Source organism: Aquarana catesbeiana, linkage group LG02, assembly GCF_042186555.1.
Source record: "Aquarana catesbeiana isolate 2022-GZ linkage group LG02, ASM4218655v1, whole genome shotgun sequence".
NCBI classification, from domain to species: Eukaryota; Metazoa; Chordata; class Amphibia; order Anura; family Ranidae; genus Aquarana; species Aquarana catesbeiana.
The window spans coordinates 573,439,636-573,462,201 of NC_133325.1; the positions used below are offsets into that span (position 1 = coordinate 573,439,636).

Below are 22,566 nucleotides of genomic sequence, written 5' to 3' on the forward strand. Positions count from 1 at the left end.
GTTGAATTGTTTTGTATGTGTTCTTTCCATTTCTGAGCATGCCTAGTCTTGCTCTTCAGATTTTTTTTTTATCAGAAAACCGTACTACTGAAAAGAAAATCGGACGTTGTGGTCACATCAGACAAAAACTTTCAAGCCTGCACATCCAGTTTTTGTCTGCCGAAAATTCGTAATCGGCTGTCAAAAGCAGCATACTAACGATCAGAAAATCGGCAGATCGTTCATCGGACAAAGTTTATCTTCAGATTTTCTGACCATGTGTACGGCCTTTAGACTTAAGCCCCATACACACTATTAGATTTTCTGCAGATTTTTGTCTTCAGATTTACCAAAACCACATAATATGAGGTCAAACCTTAAGAGTTTCAATTTGTATGCAATCAGGCAGGCCCTTGCACTACATGGTTTTGATAAATCTGAAGACAAAAATTGCAGAAAATCTAATATTGTGTATGGGGCCTTAGGCAGCCTATTCAAAATAAATGAACAGACCTGAAATCAGACCTGCAATGCATGCAAAGTGAGTTGGAGTGCCATTCAGACTGATTAGCACTGCATTACACTATCACAAGGAGCTTGCGGTGCCTCGCGTTGCAATACAAGTGAAAGTGTGAATGAGGCCTGATCAACATTTTTGAAAACAGATCTTGTCCTTAAGCTAAATATTGTTTCATAAAATAGTTGATGTGTATTGTAAAAAAAACCTAGTCCGGCAACCTTACAGTTTACAATGTTTAATGGCAATCTTCTTTTCCATTCTTTTTTACAGAAAATTTTGTAAGACTTTTTGAACATGTTACAAGCTTACAAAGACAGTATGATGAATGACTTAAGAAGGTTTGCACCACAAATGACCCTGACATAAAATGTTATCACTGGATAATGTACATTTTTGTACATTTTATATTATTATAGACCAGTGGTACTCAACCTTTTTAAGACCAGGGCCTGGTAATTTCCAAAACCTTCCGTGCCCCAACTGTAAAAAAAAAAAAAAAAAAGTTTATACTCACTCAAAGGTATGGGAATACAAAATATGTATTGAATTTCTGGAAGGCTTTGGATACTTTGGATAGGGCTAGGTGTCACTGTGGGGTGGGGGATGTAAAGTTCTGAAGGGTGCAAGGGGACTCTGCAGCAGATTTGCTGGCCCTGTTGGAAATTAGGTTTCTTGAGGATCTGTGTGTTACTGTGAGGGATAAGGTCTTTAGGGAGATGTGAGATGGTGGCCTCTGAAGGAGGCTGGGGGGTTTTCAGGGCCAGTGTGGGAGAATGGAGGGCACTGCAGGGGTGGCGGGTACAGTGGAGCACGGTTGGGGGCATTATGGTGGGGCTGGAGGATCTTCAGCAAGCAAGGCAGCACCATGGGAGGTTGGTAAACACTGTGAAGACTGAGGGCTCCTAGGGCACCTGGGGGCACTTTGAGGGGTTGAGAGGCACTACAGGCCACCATAGGAGGTTGGGTTGCTCTATGGGAGCTGGAAGGCACTGTGGGAATTTCAGGGATCTACAGCTAACTGGAAGCTAAGGAGCAAAAAGATTAAGGACCAGTTCACACCACATGCAGTCTAGTGCATTTTGTTCTGCATCAAAAATGCATGGAAAGTAGGTTATATGGTTTCCAATGGCATAGTTCACACCAGTGCTTGCAGTTCCAGAAAAAAAAGTAACATGCTGCATTTTTCCTGCACTGGACTATACTGTAACGCTGTAAAACACATAAAAAATGCATTGGAACGCACCTAAATGCACCAAAAACACACTGGAACACACATGTCCTTATTTAAAAGAGGGGTAAAATGCACTGGGCTGCATCAAAAAAGCACCAAAATGCATTAAAAATGTACTGGAACGCATAAAAAAATCGTAAAAAACTTGCATGCAGAAAAGCATCTGGAACGCATCCGGACTGTGTTTCTATGTTGTGAACTGGCCCTCAAGCAGCTTTCTGGTAGTCCTTAAAGCACCTTCAGCTGCAGTCTGTGAGTGTCACATGCAGATCTTGAACTTGTGATTAGAAATGTTGTTGATAACAGTTAGAACAGGCAGAGTGTAAAGGAAAATATCAGTTCAACACTCAACAGATATCTGGCAAGATTAGTAGGAATTTTTGAACTTATCAAAAAGATATAACAAAATGCTTTTAACCCCTTTACACCAAGCGTACTCAAATATGCGGACCCACTGGACTGGGCTTTTTTGCGTGGGGCCGCATATTTGCATATCTCCCTTTGTGCTGGAAGTGCGGCGCTCTCCCAGCACTGAGAGCCCCAGGCCCCATCCTAATGATCAGGACCCGAAACTCCAGATTCCGGGTCACCTGATCGCTGTGATAGCCTCTGATTGGGTATCATAGTGATCAGCCACTGTGAAGCCCACCCCTGTGTTTTCGCTCTCTGTGAATGGAGAAGAGGGAAACATCGTATCTCTCTGTGTGTAAAAAAAAAATTAAAAAAATTAAAAATAATACTAATAATAAAAAAAATACCAACATCAAGGTGTGATCTAAGTCAGTACCAAAGTTAGTTTTTGGGTCAAGGTCAGGGTCTGTATTTTTTTTGGAGAGGATTTTTAAACAAATTACTATCAGTATCAGTTAGTGTCAGTGTCAGTGTGTTTTAGGTAGGATGAAAAAAAAAAAGCAAAATGCACACTATTGATTTTGGGCTGTACTACGAGTACAAACCACAACTACCATACACATATGTGGTATTGCTGCAATCGTCAGGAGCAGGAGGAATTATTTTGGGTTGTTCTTTGGTTGAAGGTTATGGTAGTAGCAAGAAATATACAGCTAAATTTAAAAAAGAATGATTTTTTTTTTACGATTTTAGGAAAGTTTTCATCTGATAATAAAAAAAAAATCAGGAGATATCCATTGTCATTTATCACCAAACAAAAGCACAATGTGTCCTGAAAAAAACGCGGTATACTCCACCTGGATGCACAAAGTAGTTGTGATGATATTTACGGTTTTACTAACACATGTCAAAGTTGCAAAATTGTGCTTAGGCATTTAGATTTGTTTTACCCTTATGCCACATACACACGAGCGGACATTCTGGCAGAAAAGGTCAGACGGAACAAATCCGTTCCGATCGTGTGTGGGCTTCATCGGACCTTTTCTGTCGAAAAATCTGACAGACTTTAGAAATAGAACATGTTTCAAGTCTTTCTGATGGACTCGTTTCCTATCGAAAAAAAAACGTTCGTCTGTATGCTAGTCTGACGGACCGAAAACGACGCAAGGGCAGCTATTGGCTACTAGCTATTGAACTTTCTTTTCTAGTCCGGTCGTATGTCATCACCTTCGAAATGATCGGACTTTAGTGGGATCGTGTGTAGGCAAATCCGTTTTGTCAGAACTCTGTCGGACCTCCGTTGAAAAGACCTTTGGAGTTCAGTCCGACAAGAAGCCTGCTCTTGTGTACATGGCATTAGGCACGATGAGGTTAACTGTATAGTTAACAGACCAAAAAGGACTAAATAAGAGAAATTCATTAGTAGGGTTTACATACACTTTAATGTATAGCTTTCTAGATTAGCCACGGGAACACTATAGGAACTATTTATAAATGTTTTCACCCAAGATTTGCACATACTGTACATACACATATATTGTTAATCTTTTGACATCATATAAGTCAGTGTGATATTTTAGATACAAATGCCATGTATTTTCATATAGCTGTAGCCAGCGCTCTTGCTCTGCTGCTCTTATCAGCAAATCCCAGCTGTCAAAATGATGCTGCAGCTGCTGTGTGCAGCAAAGCTGCTGAACAGTATGCAGATCACTTTTCATAAGCTTCATTTAGAAATACCATGTAAAAAAAAATGTTTTTGTAGTATGTATACTGTTTAATTCATCTGCTGATCAAAGAGGTGAACTTTATTCTGAATATGATGCCAGTTAACCTCTTGCTGCCCACGTAAAGTAAATGTGTGTCGGAAAAGAGGATGGGGTTTAACCGCTTCCAGACCGCCCCACATACATTTACTGTGGTAGGGTGGCCCGGGTGCACAAAATCACGTACACGTGCACAGCGGGGGCCAATCAGTGGGTCGCCGCGACCCGACGATCGTTCACTGGCGAAACGGAGCAGCGGTGAGCCAATGTAAACAAAGCACATCGCTGCTCTGTCAGGGAGGAAAAGAGAGAGATTGTGTTTCAGCTAAGCTGAATCACGATCTCTCTTTTCCTCCAGTGAATCCACTCCCCCCACAGTCAGAAACACCTCCTGGGGATCACATATAACCCCTTGATCACCCCCTAGTGTTAATCCCTACCCTGCCAGTATCATTTACACAGGGTTCAGAACATTTTTTTTAGCTCTGATCGCTGTATTGATGTCACAGTTTCCCAAAAAGTGTCACTTAGCGTCAAACTTGTCTGCTGCAATCTGCAGTCCCGCTAAAAATTGCAGATCGCCGTCATTAACAGTACAAACAATAAAAAAAAAGTCCCTAAATCAATCCCCTATTTTGTAGGCGCTATAACTTTTGCGCAAACCAATCAATATATACGCTTTTTACCAAAAATATGTAGCAGAATACATATTGGCCTAAATTGATGAAGAAATTCGTTTTTTTACATTTTTTTTTTTTTGAATATGTATTTTATCAAAAAGTGAAAAATATTGTTTTTTTTCAAAATTGTCAGTCTTTTTTCATTTATAGCGCAAAAAATAAAAACTGCAGAGGTGATCAAATACCACCAAAAGAAAGCTCTATTTGTGGGGAAAAAAGGACATAAATTTTATTTGGATATAGAGTCGCACGACTGTGCAATTGTCAGTTAAATCGAAGCAGTGCCGTATCGAAAAAAAATGGACTGGTCAGGAAGTGGGTAAAACCTTCCGGGGCTGACGTGGTTAACACCCACACTCCACACATACCGTTTCTGTCAATGGGCAGCAAAGCATCCTATGCTCAATGTGTGCTCTCAGCACATCGATTGAGCTGTCAAAGAAAGCTCTTGTTCTCTTCTAATGATCAGGAGCTAGCTGGCTCTCGGTCATGTGACCATTGTCACATGAAAAGCTAATCACAGTGGTGACGAGATTGGCCAGTCCTTTCTGCCCTCCAGTGTAAAGGCACTGTTAAACAAAGGGCTTAAAGCAACCTTGTCAGTTGAAAAAAAAATTGATGCTTTTTAAACCCCTTATCAATCCTTTAGTTTACCCCAATAAGCGATACTTAACTACTGTTTCCCCTTCTCTTGTTAGGTGTTATTTTTCTGCTGATTTTTATTTATTTTATTTTTTTTTAACCATTTAATATTTAAACTTTATTTTTTTAATTTTCATTCAATTTGTTTATTATTTTTTTTTAGATGAATGTAGGCCTGCTTTTTTTCATTTTCATTCAATTAGTTTATTCATTTTTTGGGTGAATTGGTAAATGTAGGCCTTCTTTTAAAAATTTTCATTCAATTTGTTTATTAATTTTTTGGGTGAATTGGTGAATGTAGGCCTGCTTTTGCAAATTTAAAGTACTTTAAACTAGTTTGCATACTAATTAAGGTGCTAATCTGTTCAAAAAGTGATGTGGATCTCCTCTTAAACATCCACAGAGGGCTAATTTTTGGCAAATTGGTACACTTTCATGTAATGCAAAAGTGTAGCAAATGTTCCACACTTTTGCATATTCAGGCAAAACAGGGGGGATCAAATTATTGCATTTAATACACTGAACTGCGATAGTCTGGTAAATCTGTAATTTTTCAATGTCAGACACACAAAATGTGGGATATTTGTGGATGTAACAACTGTAACTTTTTTTTAAATATATGTCCCCCCGTATGCATTAAGATGTAGCCATCCCTTTGACTTATTGATACAAAATGTGGCCCCTGGGCCCTTTTCAGTTGGATGCCACCGGCCTATGCTGAGAAGTGCTGATAACATCACAGTGTACCTCAATATTTTTATTGGGTTGTGGTGGGCTATTTAAAAAGGTACCACTTCCTGAATATAAAAAAAAAAAAAACAATACCTGGACTTTTCAGGTACTCGAGGACTACGCAAAAAATTATCAAAAATATATATATTTATTACAATGACATCACATAACATTTACTTAGTCCTTAAAAGCACTGCAATCATTTATCTCCCCCTTAATTCAGGGATCCTCATGTACAAGATCTTACAACATAAATTCAGATCCAGCAATCTGTCTATATTTGATGAATCTTTATTAGTTTGAGGCAGCCATAGGGATCCTATTTTCCTTTTTGTGGTATCCAATTTCCTCAGTGTAATGCATTTCTTTTATCTTATCTACTCCTTAGGATGTCTGAAGGAGAAATTCTGTTTCTGTATTAAGAGCATGAATCATAAGCAACTCAAACGACATTGCTTTTAGCATATCACTACTATTAGCATTATCACCCTTATGTCATTTTACAGTAGCAGTCTGCGACTGCCTCTGCTAATATATAATTTTTCATCAAAGACTGTCTCTAATTTTCTATGGATAGTGTGGCATGGTGATTTGCGCAACCCTTGTGAAAGGGTGAAACTGTGCAAGAGAAAAATGTTTGCAGCCTCAAACGTGTTGTGTTTGCTTCTTTTAAGAACGACCTGGTCCACCCAAGGGTATCACGCTTGTGGATGTATGGGGCTTCAATGCAGCTCTTGAATGGATCCCACCACAGGACAATGGAAACGCAGAAATTACAGGTTATACTGTGCAGAAATCAGATAAGAAAACTGGGGTAAGATGTTAATTTTGCAGCTATTTTAATAAAATATAATATGAATAAAATTCTTGTTATCATGATATTCCACTGCACTCAAATAAAGTAGGCTTGAAAATGGAGAAGTGGGCCTTTCCAAAAAAAAAAAGTGTGTAAATTACAGCATTCATTTTTATTGTTATTATGGTAAATGTTTCATTAGTTTGTTGCAAATTGAGACACGGAAATAATTGAATGAATTTTTTTTCTTACAATGCATATTTTCTAATGGGCAAATAATATCTTTCAGGAATGGTTTACAGTCCATGAGAATTATCGCCAAACTAACTGCACTATTTCTGACTTGATCATCGGCAATGCCTACTTCTTCAGGGTTTTCTCTGAGAACCTGTGTGGACGTAGTGAGACTGCTGCCACAACTAAGAATCCCGCTGTAATAAAGAAACCAGGTAAATTAAAGTACATTTGTTGGTGCTGATTGTTTGTGGCTCTGGGCACAAAAAACAAACAAGTAAATATCAGCTTTTCCCTGATTATTGCAGTAGTATTAAACTTTCAACACATTGGAAACAACAAAATAACAACATTCTCCAGTAAACTATTTATTAAAATTCTTACCTTAGCTTTTGTGGTTTACAACTTTTAATTATTCTGGCTGCTGCATCCTCAGTGCTGCTTCTTTAAAGTGAATGTAAAGGCACAACGTTTTTTTTATCTTAATGCATTCTATACATTTAAGGCTAAGTTCACATTTTTTTTGTTCTAAATTCCAGTTCCCCTATGTACCAATATAGCATTAATGTACTTCTTTTGCAAGAATAAAACAGCTTTCCATTTATTCTACCCACACTTACCTCACTCTCTTCATGGATGTTTAAAAACCCTGCTCCATTACTTCTGCCTTACTTCCTGGTCAGACTTTAGATCATGACACAGGAAGGAGTTGACCAGCTGATCTCAGTAGCACATACCCTGCATCATCTACCCTCAGCTGGTCAACTCCTTCCTGTGTCATGACCTAAAGTCTGACCAGGAAGTAAGGCAGAAGTAATGGAGCAGGGTTTTTAAACATCCATGAAGAGCGTGAGGTAAGCGTTAGTAGAATAAATGGAAAGCTGTTTTTTTTTTTGCAAAAGAAGTACATTAATGCTATATTAGTACTTAGGGGAGCTGGAATTTTTTTTAAAAAAGGTGAACTTAGCCTTCAAGATAAAGAAGTGGATTGGGGCACCCCAATTTATAAACCCTTCTCTGGGCCTTCTGAGCTTGCTCCATATGTTCCCGTACAAGCGGCATGACGGTGGCAATCCTATTTTGCATCAATGAGATATGCTCGATGACGTTTCTATAACGTCTTCGCCTTTACGCCTTCTGTGTGCAGCAGCCCCCCTCAGCCCCTCTAATACTTATCTAAGGTCCATCTCAATCCAGCGATGTTACAGGAGTGTCTCGGCTGGCTGGAACTCTCCCACCTCATTGGCTGAGACAGCAGCGCTGCACCATTGGCTCCCGCTGCTGTCAAAGTCAGTCAGCCAGCCAATGAGGAGAGAAAGGAGGCAGGGCCGGGCCCGGCTCCGTGTCTGAATGGATACAGGAAGCTGTGGCTCTGGTGCTCTTATAGCAAGCTGTTTGCAGTGGGGGCACTCAGCAGGAGGGAGGGGCCAGGAGCTCCGAAGAGGGACCTGAGAAGAGGAGGATCTTGGCTGCTCTGTGCAAAACCACCGAACAGGTAAGTATGACGTTTGTTATTTTTAACTAAAAAAAAAACAAAATGTTAGTATCACTTTAAACTCCTGGTCTTCACAGGAAAGAGTTAATGAACAGTGCAGTCTTGAGAGTTTGGAAGAAGGAGGAGTAGGGGAGTGCCTTGTCATCCTAGGTTACAGGGCTGTGTGTTTCATAGTTCTGGTCCCACCATACAAGGATGACTCCATGGAACCCTACAGAAGAAAGGAGCCACCCTGAAACAGGAAACCAGAGTTAGTGACCAAGGCTCAAGCTTAAAGTGGTTGTAAAGGCTGAAGGTTTTTTATTTTCGAGCATTCTATGCATGAAGGTAAAAAACCTGTTCGCTGCTCCCCTCACAGCTCCCTAATACTCACCTGAGCCCCCTCCCGATCCAGCTATGTGCACGAGAGCCTCAGCTGTCCCTGGATCTCCCTCTCCTCATTGGCTAAGACAGCAGTCAAGCCATTGACTCCCACTTCTGTCAATCACAGCCAGTGAGCCAATGAGGAGAGAGTGGGGGCTTATGGACGCATGACGCAGGGCTCAGAAGCGAGCATGTGCCAGTGCACCCATAGCAAGCGGCTAGCTATTGGGTGCACTGGTCAAGGGGGAAGAGCCAGGAGCGCTGGCAGAGGACCCGAGAAGAAATGGATTGTGGCTGCTCTGTGCAAAACCATTACACAGAGCAGGTACAGGAAGTTTGACATATTTTTTTTTTTTTAATACCACTTTAAATTTGAATACAGGCAAGGATAAAAACACTGAAAACTCTTTAAGCTAATAAATGAGCTTCTTAAAGTGCTTAAAAAACAGAGTTTATCTTTAACTTATCCTTATCTCGAACACTTAATGCGAAACTCCAGGCAAACAGCTGAACATAAAGATGAAATATATAGTATATAAGGGAGCTGTTTTATCTGCCAGAGGGTTTGTATTGCTGCCCATCCAGTCCTAAGATTTGATTTTGAAGGTGCATATTTCAGGATTGTCATGCTTATTCTTGCTTTACTCCTTGGGGGTTCTTGGGGGTTCAGTCACTTTATTGGAACAGGTATATGCATATGGGGTGTCTGGATATCAGTACAGGCTTTGTCCTGATTCAGTGACTCACTACTAATAGGTGAAACCGAATATATTCTGCTTCTAACATCTGAATGCAGTGCCAGCCACCTTTAGCCTAAATGGTAGATAACAGACTAATGCATAACCATTAAATGAAATGCCTTTTTAGTCCTTCTGTCTGTCTCTCTATTCTATGCTCGCATTTAAAAACACAGATGAAAGTCGGTCTTCAAACATTATATTTCCTTTTATTTTCCTATTTTGTATCTATAGAAAATACTTACAAGCCTCCTGAGTATAACGATGCTGCTTTGTTAGAAGCACCAAAGTTCACTCAGCCTCCTAATGACCGAACAACAACACATGGATATAGTACTAAACTAGTGTGCAGTGTTCGTGGCACCCCCAAGGTAAGACATTTAAATAAACATATAAATATACAGTATATAACTATATACAGGTATTAGACATATCTGTAATATTATTACAGTGTCAATTAATCTTCTTAACTAGTTGCAGACTTTGGGCTTGGACTATATCACTGTACACAGGACGTGTGTAGCACATCCAGTCTATCTGCTCTGTTTCTGGACCTCCTCCCCAGTATATAATAATTGTCGATTTTTATGAATCAAAGCCAGCATTACTGTGTACTCGGAGAAGGTGTCGCCAGGTTTGCTGTCAAAAAAGCAGTCTGAATCAGTGTTTATAAACAATACTGCTCCAGACACAATTATACAAAGTAACATATTGTTACTTTTGTATAATTCTGTTCATTCATCTGCAGATCAAAGGGATGAACTTAGATCTGCAAATGAGGTCAGTTACAGCAACCTGTTGCTCTGTTTAACCCCATATTAATCTTTAGTTCACTCAAATCCATCCTAACTGTCCGCGTACACATGATCAGACATTCCGACAACAAAATCCAGGATTTATTTCCGACAGATGTTGGCTCAAACTTGTCTTGCATACACACGGTCGCACAAATGTTGTCAGAAATTCCGAACGTCAAGAACATGGTGATGTACAACACGTACGATGAGCCAAGAAAAATGAAGTTCAATAGCCAGTGTGGCTCTTCTGCTTGATTCCTAGCATGCGTGGAATTTTGTGCGTTGGAAATGTGTACACACGATCGGAATTTCCGACAACGGATTTTGTTGTCGGAAAATTTGAGAACCAGCTCTCAAATTTTTGTTGTCGGAAATTCCGACAACAAATGTCCGATGGAGCCTACACGCGGTCGGAATTTCCGACAACAAGCTCCCATGAAACATTTGTTGTCGGAAATTCTGACCGTGTGTACGCGGCATTAGTCTTCTTCTATCTATCACTTGCCTACTGGGCACTTTCACCCCCTTCCTGACCAGGTCAATTTTCAGCGCTCTCCCACTTCGAATGACAATTGCGCAGTCATGCAACACTGTACCCAAATGAAATTTTTATCATTTTTTTTCACACAAGTAGATCTTTTTTTTGGTGGTATGTAATCACTGCTGGGTTTTTTATTTTTTAATTAAAAAAAAGACCAAAAATTTTGAAAAAAAAATGTTTTTCTTAGTTTCTGTCAGTATATTTGGTAAATAAGTAATTTTTCTCCTTCACTAATATGCGCCGATGAAGCGGCACTGATGGGCACTGATAGGCTGCACTGAAGAGCACTGATTAGGTGGCACTGATGAGGAGGCACAAATATGCCACACTGATGGGCTCTGATACGTGGCACCGATACGTGGCATGGATTGGTGGCACTGATGGGCACTGATGGGCGGCACTGATGGGCAATGATGGGCAGCACTGATGAGCAGGCACTGATAGGCACTGAAAGGCAGCATTGACTGGCATCACTAATGGGTACTGATTGGTGTCACTGATGGGCACTAGGGATGAGCTTCGTGTTCGAGTCGAACCCATGTTCGACTCGAACATCGGCTGTTCGATCGTTTGTCGAATTGCGAACGATATGGGCCGTTCGCGCCAAATTCGTGTGGCGCGTCACGGCCCATAATTCACTGCGGCATCGCAGTGCATTGCTGGCTGATGATTGGCCAAGCATGCACTATGACCCGCATGCTTGGCCAATCACAGCGCCGTCAGTAGAGAGAGCTGTAATTGGCCAAAGCCAGGGTGGCTTTGGCCAATTATGGCTCAGGGGATTTAGTACACACCCCACACTATATAAGGCCGCCTGCACGGCGGCCCTGTGTAGTGTGTGTTCCGGTGTGCTGAGAGATAGAGAGAGAGAGAGACAGTGTCATTTGATTTGAGTTAGATAGATTAGGCAGAACAGTCAGTCAGTTAGCTGCACTTACAGTGTATTGTGTATATATATGCATCCCAGGTGTTGCATATATATATATACACTGTATTCAGTTTAGCTAGATCCGTTCCTGTTATCTTCTATCTAGACTATTTACATTTAATGCAGTGCGTCCTGCTCACAGTGTTCAGCTAGATCCGTTCCTGCTATTTACATTTAGTGCAGTGCGTCCTGCTCACAGTGTTCAGCTAGATCCGTTCCTGTTATCTTCTAGACTATTTACATTTAGTGCAGTGCGTCCTGCTCACAGTGTTCAGCTAGATCCGTTCCTGCAATTTACATTTAGTGCAGTGCGTCCTGCTCACAGTGTTCAGCTAGATCCGTTCCTGCTATTTACATTTAGTGCAGTGCGTCCTGTTCACAGTGTTCAGCTAGATCCGTTCCTGCTATTTACATTTAGTGCAGTGCGTCCTGCTCACAGTGTTCAGCTAGATCCGTTCCTGTTATTTACATTTAGTGCAGTGCGTCCTGCTCACAGTGTTCAGCTAGATCCGTTCCTGCTATTTACATTTAGTGCAGTGCGTCCTGCTCACAGTGTTCAGCTAGATCCGTTCCTGCTATTTACATTTAGTGCAGTGCGTCCTGCTCACAGTGTTCAGCTAGATCCGTTCCTGCTATTTACATTTAGTGCAGTGTGTCCTGCTCACAGTGTTCAGCTAGATCCGTTCCTGCTATTTACATTTAGTGCAGTGCGTCCTGCTCACAGTGTTCAGCTAGATCCGTTCCTGCTATTTACATTTAGTGCAGTGCGTCCTGCTCACAGTGTTCAGCTAGATCCGTTCCTGTTATCTTCTAGACTATTTACATTTAGTGCAGTGCGTCCTGCTCACAGTGTTCAGCTAGATCCGTTCCTGTTATTTACATTTAGTGCAGTGCGTCCTGCTCACAGTGTTCAGCTAGATCCGTTCCTGCTATTTACATTTAGTGCAGTGCGTCCTGCTCACAGTGTTCAGCTAGATCCGTTCCTGCTATTTACATTTAGTGCAGTGCGTCCTGCTCACAGTGTTCAGCTAGATCCGTTCCTGCTATTTACATTTAGTGCAGTGCGTCCTGCTCACAGTGTTCAGCTAGATCCGTTCCTGTTATCTTCTAGACTATTTACATTTAGTGCAGTGCGTCCTGCTCACAGTGTTCAGCTAGATCCGTTCCTGTTATTTACATTTAGTGCAGTGCGTCCTGCTCACAGTGTTCAGCTAGATCCGTTCCTGCTATTTACATTTAGTGCAGTGCGTCCTGCTCACAGTGTTCAGCTAGAGCCGTTCCTGCTATTTACATTTAGTGCAGTGCGTCCTGCTCACAGTGTTCAGCTAGATCCGTTCCTGTTATCTTCTAGACTATTTACATTTAGTGCAGTGCGTCCTGCTCACAGTGTTCAGCTAGATCCGTTCCTGTTATTTACATTTAGTGCAGTGCGTCCTGCTCACAGTGTTCAGCTAGATCCGTTCCTGCTATTTACATTTAGTGCAGTGCGTCCTGCTCACAGTGTTCAGCTAGATCCGTTCCTGTTATCTTCTAGACTATTTACATTTAGTGCAGTGCGTCCTGCTCACAGTGTTCAGCTAGATCCGTTCCTGCTATTTACATTTAGTGCAGTGCGTCCTGCTCACAGTGTTCAGCTAGATCCGTTCCTGCTATTTACATTTAGTGCAGTGCGTCCTGCTCACAGTGTTCAGCTAGATCCGTTCCTGCTATTTACATTTAGTGCAGTGCGTCCTGCTCACAGTGTTCAGCTAGATCCGTTCCTGTTATCTTCTAGACTATTTACATTTAGTGCAGTGCGTCCTGCTCACAGTGTTCAGCTAGATCCGTTCCTGTTATTTACATTTAGTGCAGTGCGTCCTGCTCACAGTGTTCAGCTAGATCCGTTCCTGCTATTTACATTTAGTGCAGTGCGTCCTGCTCACAGTGTTCAGCTAGAGCCGTTCCTGCTATTTACATTTAGTGCAGTGCGTCCTGCTCACAGTGTTCAGCTAGATCCGTTCCTGTTATCTTCTAGACTATTTACATTTAGTGCAGTGCGTCCTGCTCACAGTGTTCAGCTAGATCCGTTCCTGTTATCTTCCTACTGACAGGCAGGCTTGTCTGGTTACAGTATATAAAGCTACCTGAAGAAAATTACAGGTGTTCTATTTGATCCTATTAGTACCACGGTCAGGCAGCTAGACTATTTACATTTAGTACAGTGCGTCCTGCTCACAGTGTACAGCTAGATCCGTTCCTGTTATCTTCCTACTGACAGGCAGGCTTGTCTGGTTACAGTATATAAAGCTACCTGAAGAAAATTACAGGTGTTCTATTTGATCCTATTAGTACCACGGTCAGGCAGCTAGACTATTTACATTTAGTACAGTGCGTCCTGCTCACAGTGTTCAGCTAGATCCGTTCCTGTTATCTTCCTACTGACAGGCAGGCTTGTCTGGTTACAGTATATAAAGCTACCTGAAGAAAATTACAGGTGTTCTATCCCAGCTTAGTGCAGCTACAGGCCATTAGTATGTCTGGAAGGCCAAGAAGGAGAGGCAGACAGTCACAAGCCAATAAGAGAGGGCAAGCAGGCTCTGTGTCTAGTGCTGGTCGTGGAGACGGTGCATCCTCATCAGCACGTGGCCATGGGACACGCTTGGCCTTTTTTTCGGCAGCTGGCCGTGTTGAGCCGCAACATGCGGAAGACTTGGTCGAGTGGATGACCAAGCCGTCCTCATCCTCCTCATCCTCTCTCACCCATGCCCAGGGTGCTTTGTCTGGCAAAGCAGCGGCCTCTTCCCTCAGCTCAATGTCATCAGTGACTCCTTCCCTAGCTCCACCATGTCCTCATGAGGATTCCCTCGAACTGTTTGACCACAGTGTTGGGTACATGCTCCAGGAGGATGCCCAGCGTTTGGAAGGCTCTGATGACGATACTGAGCTCGATGAAGGCAGTAACATGAGCACGGACAGAGGGGGTGCCCAAGAAGGACAGCAATCTGGCAGTCATGCTCCCCCTGCTGCAGCATACTGCCAGGTTTGCTCCAGTGATGAGGAGGGAGGGGATGATGAGGTCACTGACTCAACGTGGGTGCCTGATAGGAGAGAGGAGGAGGAGGAGGCGGCGGCACATCACCAACGAGGCAGGATGCCCTCCAGGGGCCAGCCTAAGGGCAGCACATTGACTGCATCACACCCCAAAGCTCCACATGTGCAGGGCGCTGCAGTCTCTGCGCGTTATTCAAAAAGTTCTTTGGTGTGGGCCTTTTTTGAGACGAGTGCATCAGATCGCACCGCTGCTATTTGCAACATATGTCTCAAGCGTATCTCGCGTGGCCAAAACATCTCCCGCTTGGGTACCACATGCTTGACCAGACATATGTTGACCTGCCATGCAGTTCGTTGGCAAGCGTATCTAAAAGACCCACACCAAAGAACAAAGAGGATCTCTCCTTGCTCCTCATCAGCTGAGATTTCCAACCCCACTAGACCTTCAGTCCTCTCTGAGACCTGCAGTGAGAGGAATGAAGGTGTAGAATTAGGTGTGTCACAGCCAAGTACTTGTGGGCAATCTGCTTTTGGTACACCGACTATAGATTGTACCAGGCAAATTTCCCTGCCCCAGCTGCTGCACCGCCGAAAGAAGTTTGCTCCCAGCCATCCACATGCCCAGCGGTTGAATGCTAGCTTGGCAAAATTGCTAGCACTTCAACTGCTGCCTTTTCAGTTGGTAGACTCTGCCCCCTTCCGTGAGTTTGTGGAATGTGCGGTTCCTCAGTGGCAGGTACCCAAACGCCACTTTTTCTCACGGAAGGCGATTCCGGCTCTCTACCGGCATGTGGAAGGCAATGTCCATGCCTCGCTGGACAGGGCGGTCAGCGGTAAGGTGCATATTACCGCTGACTCATGGTCCAGCAGGCATGGACAGGGACGTTACCTAAGTTTCACGGCGCATTGGGTGACTCTGCTGGCAGCTGGGAAGGATGCAGGACAAGGTGCAGTAGTGTTGGAGGTTGTTCCGCCACCACGCCTCCAAAATGCTGATTGTGACACACCTCTCTCCTCCACCCCCTCCTCTTCTTCTTCCTCCATGGCCTCTTCCTCGGAACCAGCGGTGCTCCGTAGGCGTTCAAGGGGCTACGCAAGTACGCAGGCCAAAAGATGTCATGCGGTGCTTGAGCTGGTGTGCTTGGGGGACAGGAGCCACACTGGGGCAGAGGTTCTGTCAGCTCTGCAGGGGCAGGTTCAGAGGTGGTTGACGCAACGCCAACTTAAGGCAGGAATGGTGGTTTGCGACAATGGCACCAACCTCCTCTCTGCCCTCCGACAGGGACAAATGACCCATGTGCCCTGTTTGGCTCACGTCCTTAACTTGGTGGTGCAGCGGTTCTTGGGCAGGTACCCGGGCTTACAGGATGTCCTGAGGCAGGCCAGGAAAGTCTGTGTGCATTTCCGCCGGTCATATAATGCCAGTGCTCGGCTGACGGACCTCCAAAAGGAGTTTAACCTGCCCAAGAACCGCCTAATCTGTGACATGCCCACCAGGTGGAACTCAACGTTGGCCATGCTGCAGCGGCTGCACACGCAGCAGAGGGCCATCAATGAGTACCTGTGCGACTATGGCACCAGGACAGGGTCAGGGGAGCTTGGTTTTTTTTCCCCACGCCAGTGGGCCATGATCAGGGATGCATGCACTGTCCTGTCACCATTCGAGGAGGCCACGAGGATGGTGAGCAGTGACAGTGCATGCATCAGTGACACTGTCCCCCTTGTCCACCTGTTGGAGCACACGCTGCGTGGAATAATGGACAGGGCACTTGAGGCAGAACAGAGGCAGGAAGAGGAGGACTTCCTTAGCTCTCAAGGCCCCCTTTATCCAGACAGTGTTCCTGCGTGCCCGCCGATCACACAGGAAGAGGACGAGGAGGAAGAGGAGGAGGAGGAAGATTGTGTCAGTATGGAGGTGGAGCCTGGCACTCAGCATCAGCAGCAGTCTTTAAGGGATCAGTCCCAAGAAACACATGGACTTGTACGTGGCTGGGAGGAGGTGGCTGCGGACCATGTCGTTCTTAGTGACCCAGAGGACTCCGGACCGAATGCCTCAGCAAACCTACGCTGCATGGCCTCCCTGATCCTGCAAAGCCTGCGTAAGGATCCTCGTATTCGTGGTATCAAGGAGAAGGACCAATACTGGCTGGCAACCCTCCTTGATCCACGTTACAAGGGTAAGGTTGCGGACCTTATCTTGCCATCGCAGAGGGAGCAGAGGATGAAACATCTTCGGGAGGCCTTGCAGAAAGGTCTGTGCAACACGTTCCCAGAGACTGGGAGTTTACAAACTCCTGTTTCTGGACAACGTGTTGCTGAGGCTTCGGTCAGTCAAAGAAGGAGCGGTGGAGAAGGTGGCCGTCTGACCGATGCGTTCAGACAATTTTTTGGTCCGCAGCCCCAAGGTATGATCGGTTCCAGCAACCATCGCCAGCGTCTGTTTTACATGGTGCAGGAATACCTAGGGGCAAGATCAGACTTGGACACCTTTCCCACCGAAAATCCTCTGGGTTACTGGGTCTTGAGGATGGATCACTGGCCAGAGCTTGCACAGTATGCAATTGAGCTACTGGCCTGTCCTGCATCCAGCGTTCTTTCGGAACGCACATTCAGTGCTGCTGGAGGCGTGGTAACCGATCACAGGGTGCGTCTGTCCACCGACTCGGTCGATCGGCTGACCTTCATAAAAATGAATGAGTCTTGGATCACCACCAGCTACCAAGCACCTGATGCTGATGTAACCGAATAATTTTTTTTGAAATCTCAGATCCCTTCAAAGACTGCCTATGCTGATGCTGAGTGACTATCCCTGAGTAATTATCCTCTTCCTCCTCAATCATCACGCTGATAGCTTGTAAGAACATTTTTGGTTCTGGGCGCCACCACCAGTGCCTAAGGCACAATTTTTCAGCCCCTGTTTAACAGGGGCGTGTAATTACAATTTTTGATGTAATACTTTGCAGCAGGGCTCGTTCCTGCATTCCAACTAGAGTGTCTGTGAGGGGTTGCAGTGTTGTGGCACCAGCACCAGTGCCTAAGGCCCAATTTTTCTGCCCCTGTCTAACAGGGGCGTGTAATTACAATTTTTGATGCAATACTTTGCAGCAGGGCTCGTTCCTGCGTTCCAACTAGAGTGTCTGTGAGGGGTTGCAGTGTTGTGGCACCAGCACCAGTGCCTAAGGCCCAATTTTTCTGCCCCTGTCTAACAGGGGCGTGTAATTACAATTTTTGATGCAATACTTTGCAGCAGGGCTCGTTCCTGCGTTCCAACTAGAGTGTCTGTGAGGGGTTGCAGTGTTGTGGCACCAGCACCAGTGCCTAAGGCCTAATTTTTCAGCTCCTGTTCAACAGGGGCATGTAATTACAATTCTTGATCTAATATTTCACAGCAGGGCCCTGTGAGGGCTTACAGTGTTGTGGCCACAGCAACACCTAAGGCCCAAATTTCTGCTGAGTATATAGGGCAGGACCCTACTTTCAAACATCTAACTTACAAACGACTCCTACTTGCAAACGGAAGGAGACAACAGGAAGTGAGATGAAATCTACCCCTAGGAAGGGAAATTCTCTCCTGTAAGAGTTAATATGGGAAAACAATTTCTCCTTTCCACTGATGCTTTCCAATCCTTGTTCCACAAAAAAACCCAAATTTTCAAAAAACATTTTTCATTGGGACAAAAAAGTGAGGTGAAATCTTCTGAAGAGGAGGAAAGACAGCAAAACAAATGTCACAGGGGTGATAACCCTTCCCTATGTTTTCCAAAAAGCTTAGAAAAGATTTTTTGGCTGGAGCTAAACACGTTAAAAATGTTCAAAATTACAAACAGATTCTACTTAACAACAAACCTACAGTCCCTGTCTTGTTTGCACTGCCTGTATACTGCTGTTCAGAGTATATAGGGCCTGGTGGCCCCACACCTTTCCTTATTTTAATTTGGGTGCGGGGTTCCCCTTAATATCCATACAAGACCCAAAGGGCCTGGTAATGGACTGGGGGGTACCCATGCCGTTTGTCTCACTGATTTTCATCCATATTGCCATGACCCGACATGACATTAAACCCGCAAGCAGTTTTAAATGAGATTTTTTCCTTTAAAAATGACATTTGGTGCAGGGACTGTTCTAAACATGGGAAACACGCGTCACTTTACAGGCATACTATAGACACCCCCCAGGTACGATATTTAAAGGAATATTTCACTTTTTTTTTTTTTACTTTAAGCATCATTAAAATCACTGCTCCCGAAAAAACGGCCGTTTTTAAAAGTTTTTTTTGCATTGATACATGTCCCCTGGGGTAGGACCCGGGTCCCCAAACCCTTTTTAGGACAATACCATGCAAATTAGCCTTTAAAATGAGCACTTTTGATTTCGAACGTTCGAGTCCCATAGACGTCAATGGGGTTCTAACGTTCGTGCGAACTTTCGGTCCGTTCGCGGGTTCTGGTGCGAACCGAACCGGGGGGTGTTCGGCTCATCCCTAATGGGCACTGCTTGGGCTTTACTGTAATTAGGGCACTGATGATCAGTGCCATGATTACCTGTACTGGTCTCCCCTGCGAGGAGATGCCGCTAATCGGCTCTCCTTGCCACACACTCTGTCAGTGTGAGGTGAGGAGAGCCGATAAACAGCACTTCCGCATTTACATGTGACTGGCTGTGATTTGAGACAGCCGATCACATGGTTAAAGTTGCGGCCGTCGCACTGTGCACCCCCAAGTGGTTGTTCTGGGGCTCCATCATATGACGTCGTCCCAGATAGAGACTGCACAGCTCTGCAGTCATTTGATGGGGGGTGGTGGTTAACTATTATTTTTCTGCCTATTTTTTGTTTGTTTTTTATTTTATTTAAACTTTTTTGTTTTGGTTTATTAATATTTTTACAGACTTCACATATACTGTATTTACACATTTCCAATTTAAAAAATAAAATTGAAAAACAAAAAAACACTTTATTTCATTTCTAAATAACTTTGTAATGCTTTGTTCCAGAACCATAATTTTAGTGTAATTTTAGCAGTGTTAATTTTTACGTCAAATTTCTATTAAGTTTTAGTTATAGTCTTTTGACTAAAATGCCATTTTAGTTTTAGGCGTATTTTAGTCATCTGAATTGTTTTAGTTTTTGTTGTATTTTAGGTGACTAAAATCTCCAGTATATTTTAGTCGCCTAAAACCTAATGGGTTTAGTTAAATTTTAATGCATTATTTAAGCATTTCTTTAGAATTGCCAAACTCATTATATACTCCTGGAGTAAAAATCTAATAACATGTTATTATTTATGGTAATAAGGTTTGAACATGCACTACAGACACAGATTTAGCCTTTGCGATATATATAAAAACGTGTCAACAAAAATATTGCTTTTTGACAAGAAGTACAACGTGAAAATATAAAAAACTCAAAAAAACTGTAAACTCTATTGACTGTAATGCACACATTACCTGAATATATTACCAACATATTACCATGTCCAATCACAGCCAGTCACATGTAAACATGGAGATGCCGGTAATCGGCGCTCTTCGCCTCACACTGATAGAGAGTGTGGCGAGGAGAGCTGATCAGCGGCATCTCCTCGCAGGGGGCAACAAAACATGTAATCAGGGCACTGATCATCAGTGCCCTGATTATATTATAGTGCCAAAAGTCTCACCAATCAGTGCCCATCATTGCCCACCAGTGCCAGCAATCAGTGCCCATCACTGCCCACAAGTGCCACCAATCAGTTCCCATTAGTTATGCCGGTAAGTGCTGGCTATCAGTCCCGCCTATCATTGCTGCCCATCAATGCCCATTACTGCTGTCCATCAATGTCCTTCAGTGTCGCCCATCAGTGCCACCCATCAATGCCCATCAGTACTGCCTATCCGTGCCGCCTATCAGTGCCCACCAGTGCCACCTATTAGTGCACACCAGTGTGACCTATCAGTGCCCATCAGTGCCACCTATTAGTGCTCATCAGTGCCCCCTATCAGTGCTCATCATTGCCACATATCAGTGCCACCTATCAGTGCCCATAAGTGTGGCATATTAGGGCCTCCTTATTGGTGCCACCTAATCAGTACCCATAAGGGGCAACTCATCAGTGCCCATAAGTGCCACCTCATCAATGCCCAGCAGTTCAGCCTATCAGTGCCCATCAGTGTCGCCTCATCAGCGCACATCAGTGAAGGAGAAAAATTACTTAATTACAAAATTTACTGACAGAAACTAAAGTAAAACATTTTTTATGGACCTTGCTTTGTGCACTGGTCCAAATCATTTGGCAGAGGGGGGATTATGGGGTTGTTTTTCAGGGGTTGGGCTTGGCCCCTTAGTTCAAGTGAAGGGAACTCTTAAGGCGCCAGCATACCAAGACATTTTGGACAATTTCATGCTCCCAACTTTTGGGGACAGTTTGGGGATGGCTTTTTCTTGTTCCAACATGACTGCACACCAGTGAACAAAGCAAGGTCCATAAAGACATGGATGAGCAAGTTTGGGGTGGAGTCCTGACCTCAACCCAATAGAACACCTTTGGGATGAATTTGAGCAGAGACTGTGAGCCAGGCCTTCTCATCCACATCAGTGAATGACCTCACAAATGTGTTTTTGGAAGAATGGTCAAACATTCCCATAGACACACTCCTAAACCTTGTGGACATCCTTCCCAGAAGAGTTGAAGCTGTCATTGCTGCAAAGGGTGGGCCCACTCAATACTGAACCCTACAGACTAAGACTGGGATAAAGTTCATGTGTGTGTAAAGGCAGGCGTCCCAATACTTTTGGTAATATAGTGTATATAATGCTTTACACATTTTCTCACTCTAAATGAAATATTATGACATTAACATATACAATATTTACTTTTAAGCCTAAAATTGTCTGGATGAAAAATCAAATGGAAATTCGTGAAGATCCCAAATTCCGGTCACTTGTCAACCAAGGTGTTTGCTCCCTTGAAATCCGCAGACCTAGCCCATTTGATGGTGGTGTGTATACTTGCAAAGCTGTTAACTCTCAGGGAGAAGCAACTGTAGACTGCAGACTCAATGTTAAAGGTAAGCAGAAGATGTATACTTTGAAATTGTGATGTCTTCGCCAGTGTAGCTCTTTCCCGCATAATGTAGACAAAAGGCTAAGACCTAGGTCAACCATGCTAAAAACTAATATTGATTATTTATTTAGTTAAAGTCTTAATCAAAGGAATGTTCAGGAATGTTCAAGAAATGTACAGGTTGATAGAATGATAATTTCAGGTAGAGAATGTTCTTTGACAACAAGTAGGCCAATTGATGTTGGCTGTAGAAAATAAAAGATAATATATTTTTTTTGTCCCCATTAATCTATCAGTATTAGGCAGCACTACAGAATCTAAATGTAAACACTTTAGCATATTGGATCATACGATAATGGCACACTGTTTCAATCATATGTAACAAAATATTATATTGTCTTGCCTTTAGGAATCCGGTTGGGCTCTAGTAATATATTACAAGTTTGCTTTCAAATAAAGCATATTTGTTTTTGTGTATCCCCAACTATCAGTTTTCAGCTTACTAAATTACCAGTAAAACTTTTACTGGTTACAGTACTATATTGCTAGTCTTTTTGCAAATGAATGACATTTCTATTGTGTATTCCTATGATTTTCTCTGCTACTGACTCGGCATTGTGATTAGATTAGAAAACGATGAAATTTACTTTTTACTGAAATACCCCACAACTCCCATTGGGGAGGGGGGACCAATTTAACACTGA

At 43.4% G+C, this 22,566-nt stretch overlaps 1 protein-coding gene across 1 annotated transcript in view; it reads left to right on the forward strand.

Moving 5' to 3' along the window:
* The window catches only part of LOC141128673 (myosin-binding protein H-like), a 110,788-nt gene that overhangs the window by 84,627 nt on the left and 3,595 nt on the right, over positions 1–22,566 (forward strand). Inside the window, exons 6-9 of the mRNA XM_073616103.1 lie at positions 6,576–6,715; positions 6,987–7,146; positions 9,761–9,897; positions 21,680–21,866. Of these exons, the coding sequence (XP_073472204.1) occupies positions 6,576–6,715; positions 6,987–7,146; positions 9,761–9,897; positions 21,680–21,866 (624 nt within the window). The remainder of the gene's footprint in view (positions 1–6,575; positions 6,716–6,986; positions 7,147–9,760; positions 9,898–21,679; positions 21,867–22,566) is intronic.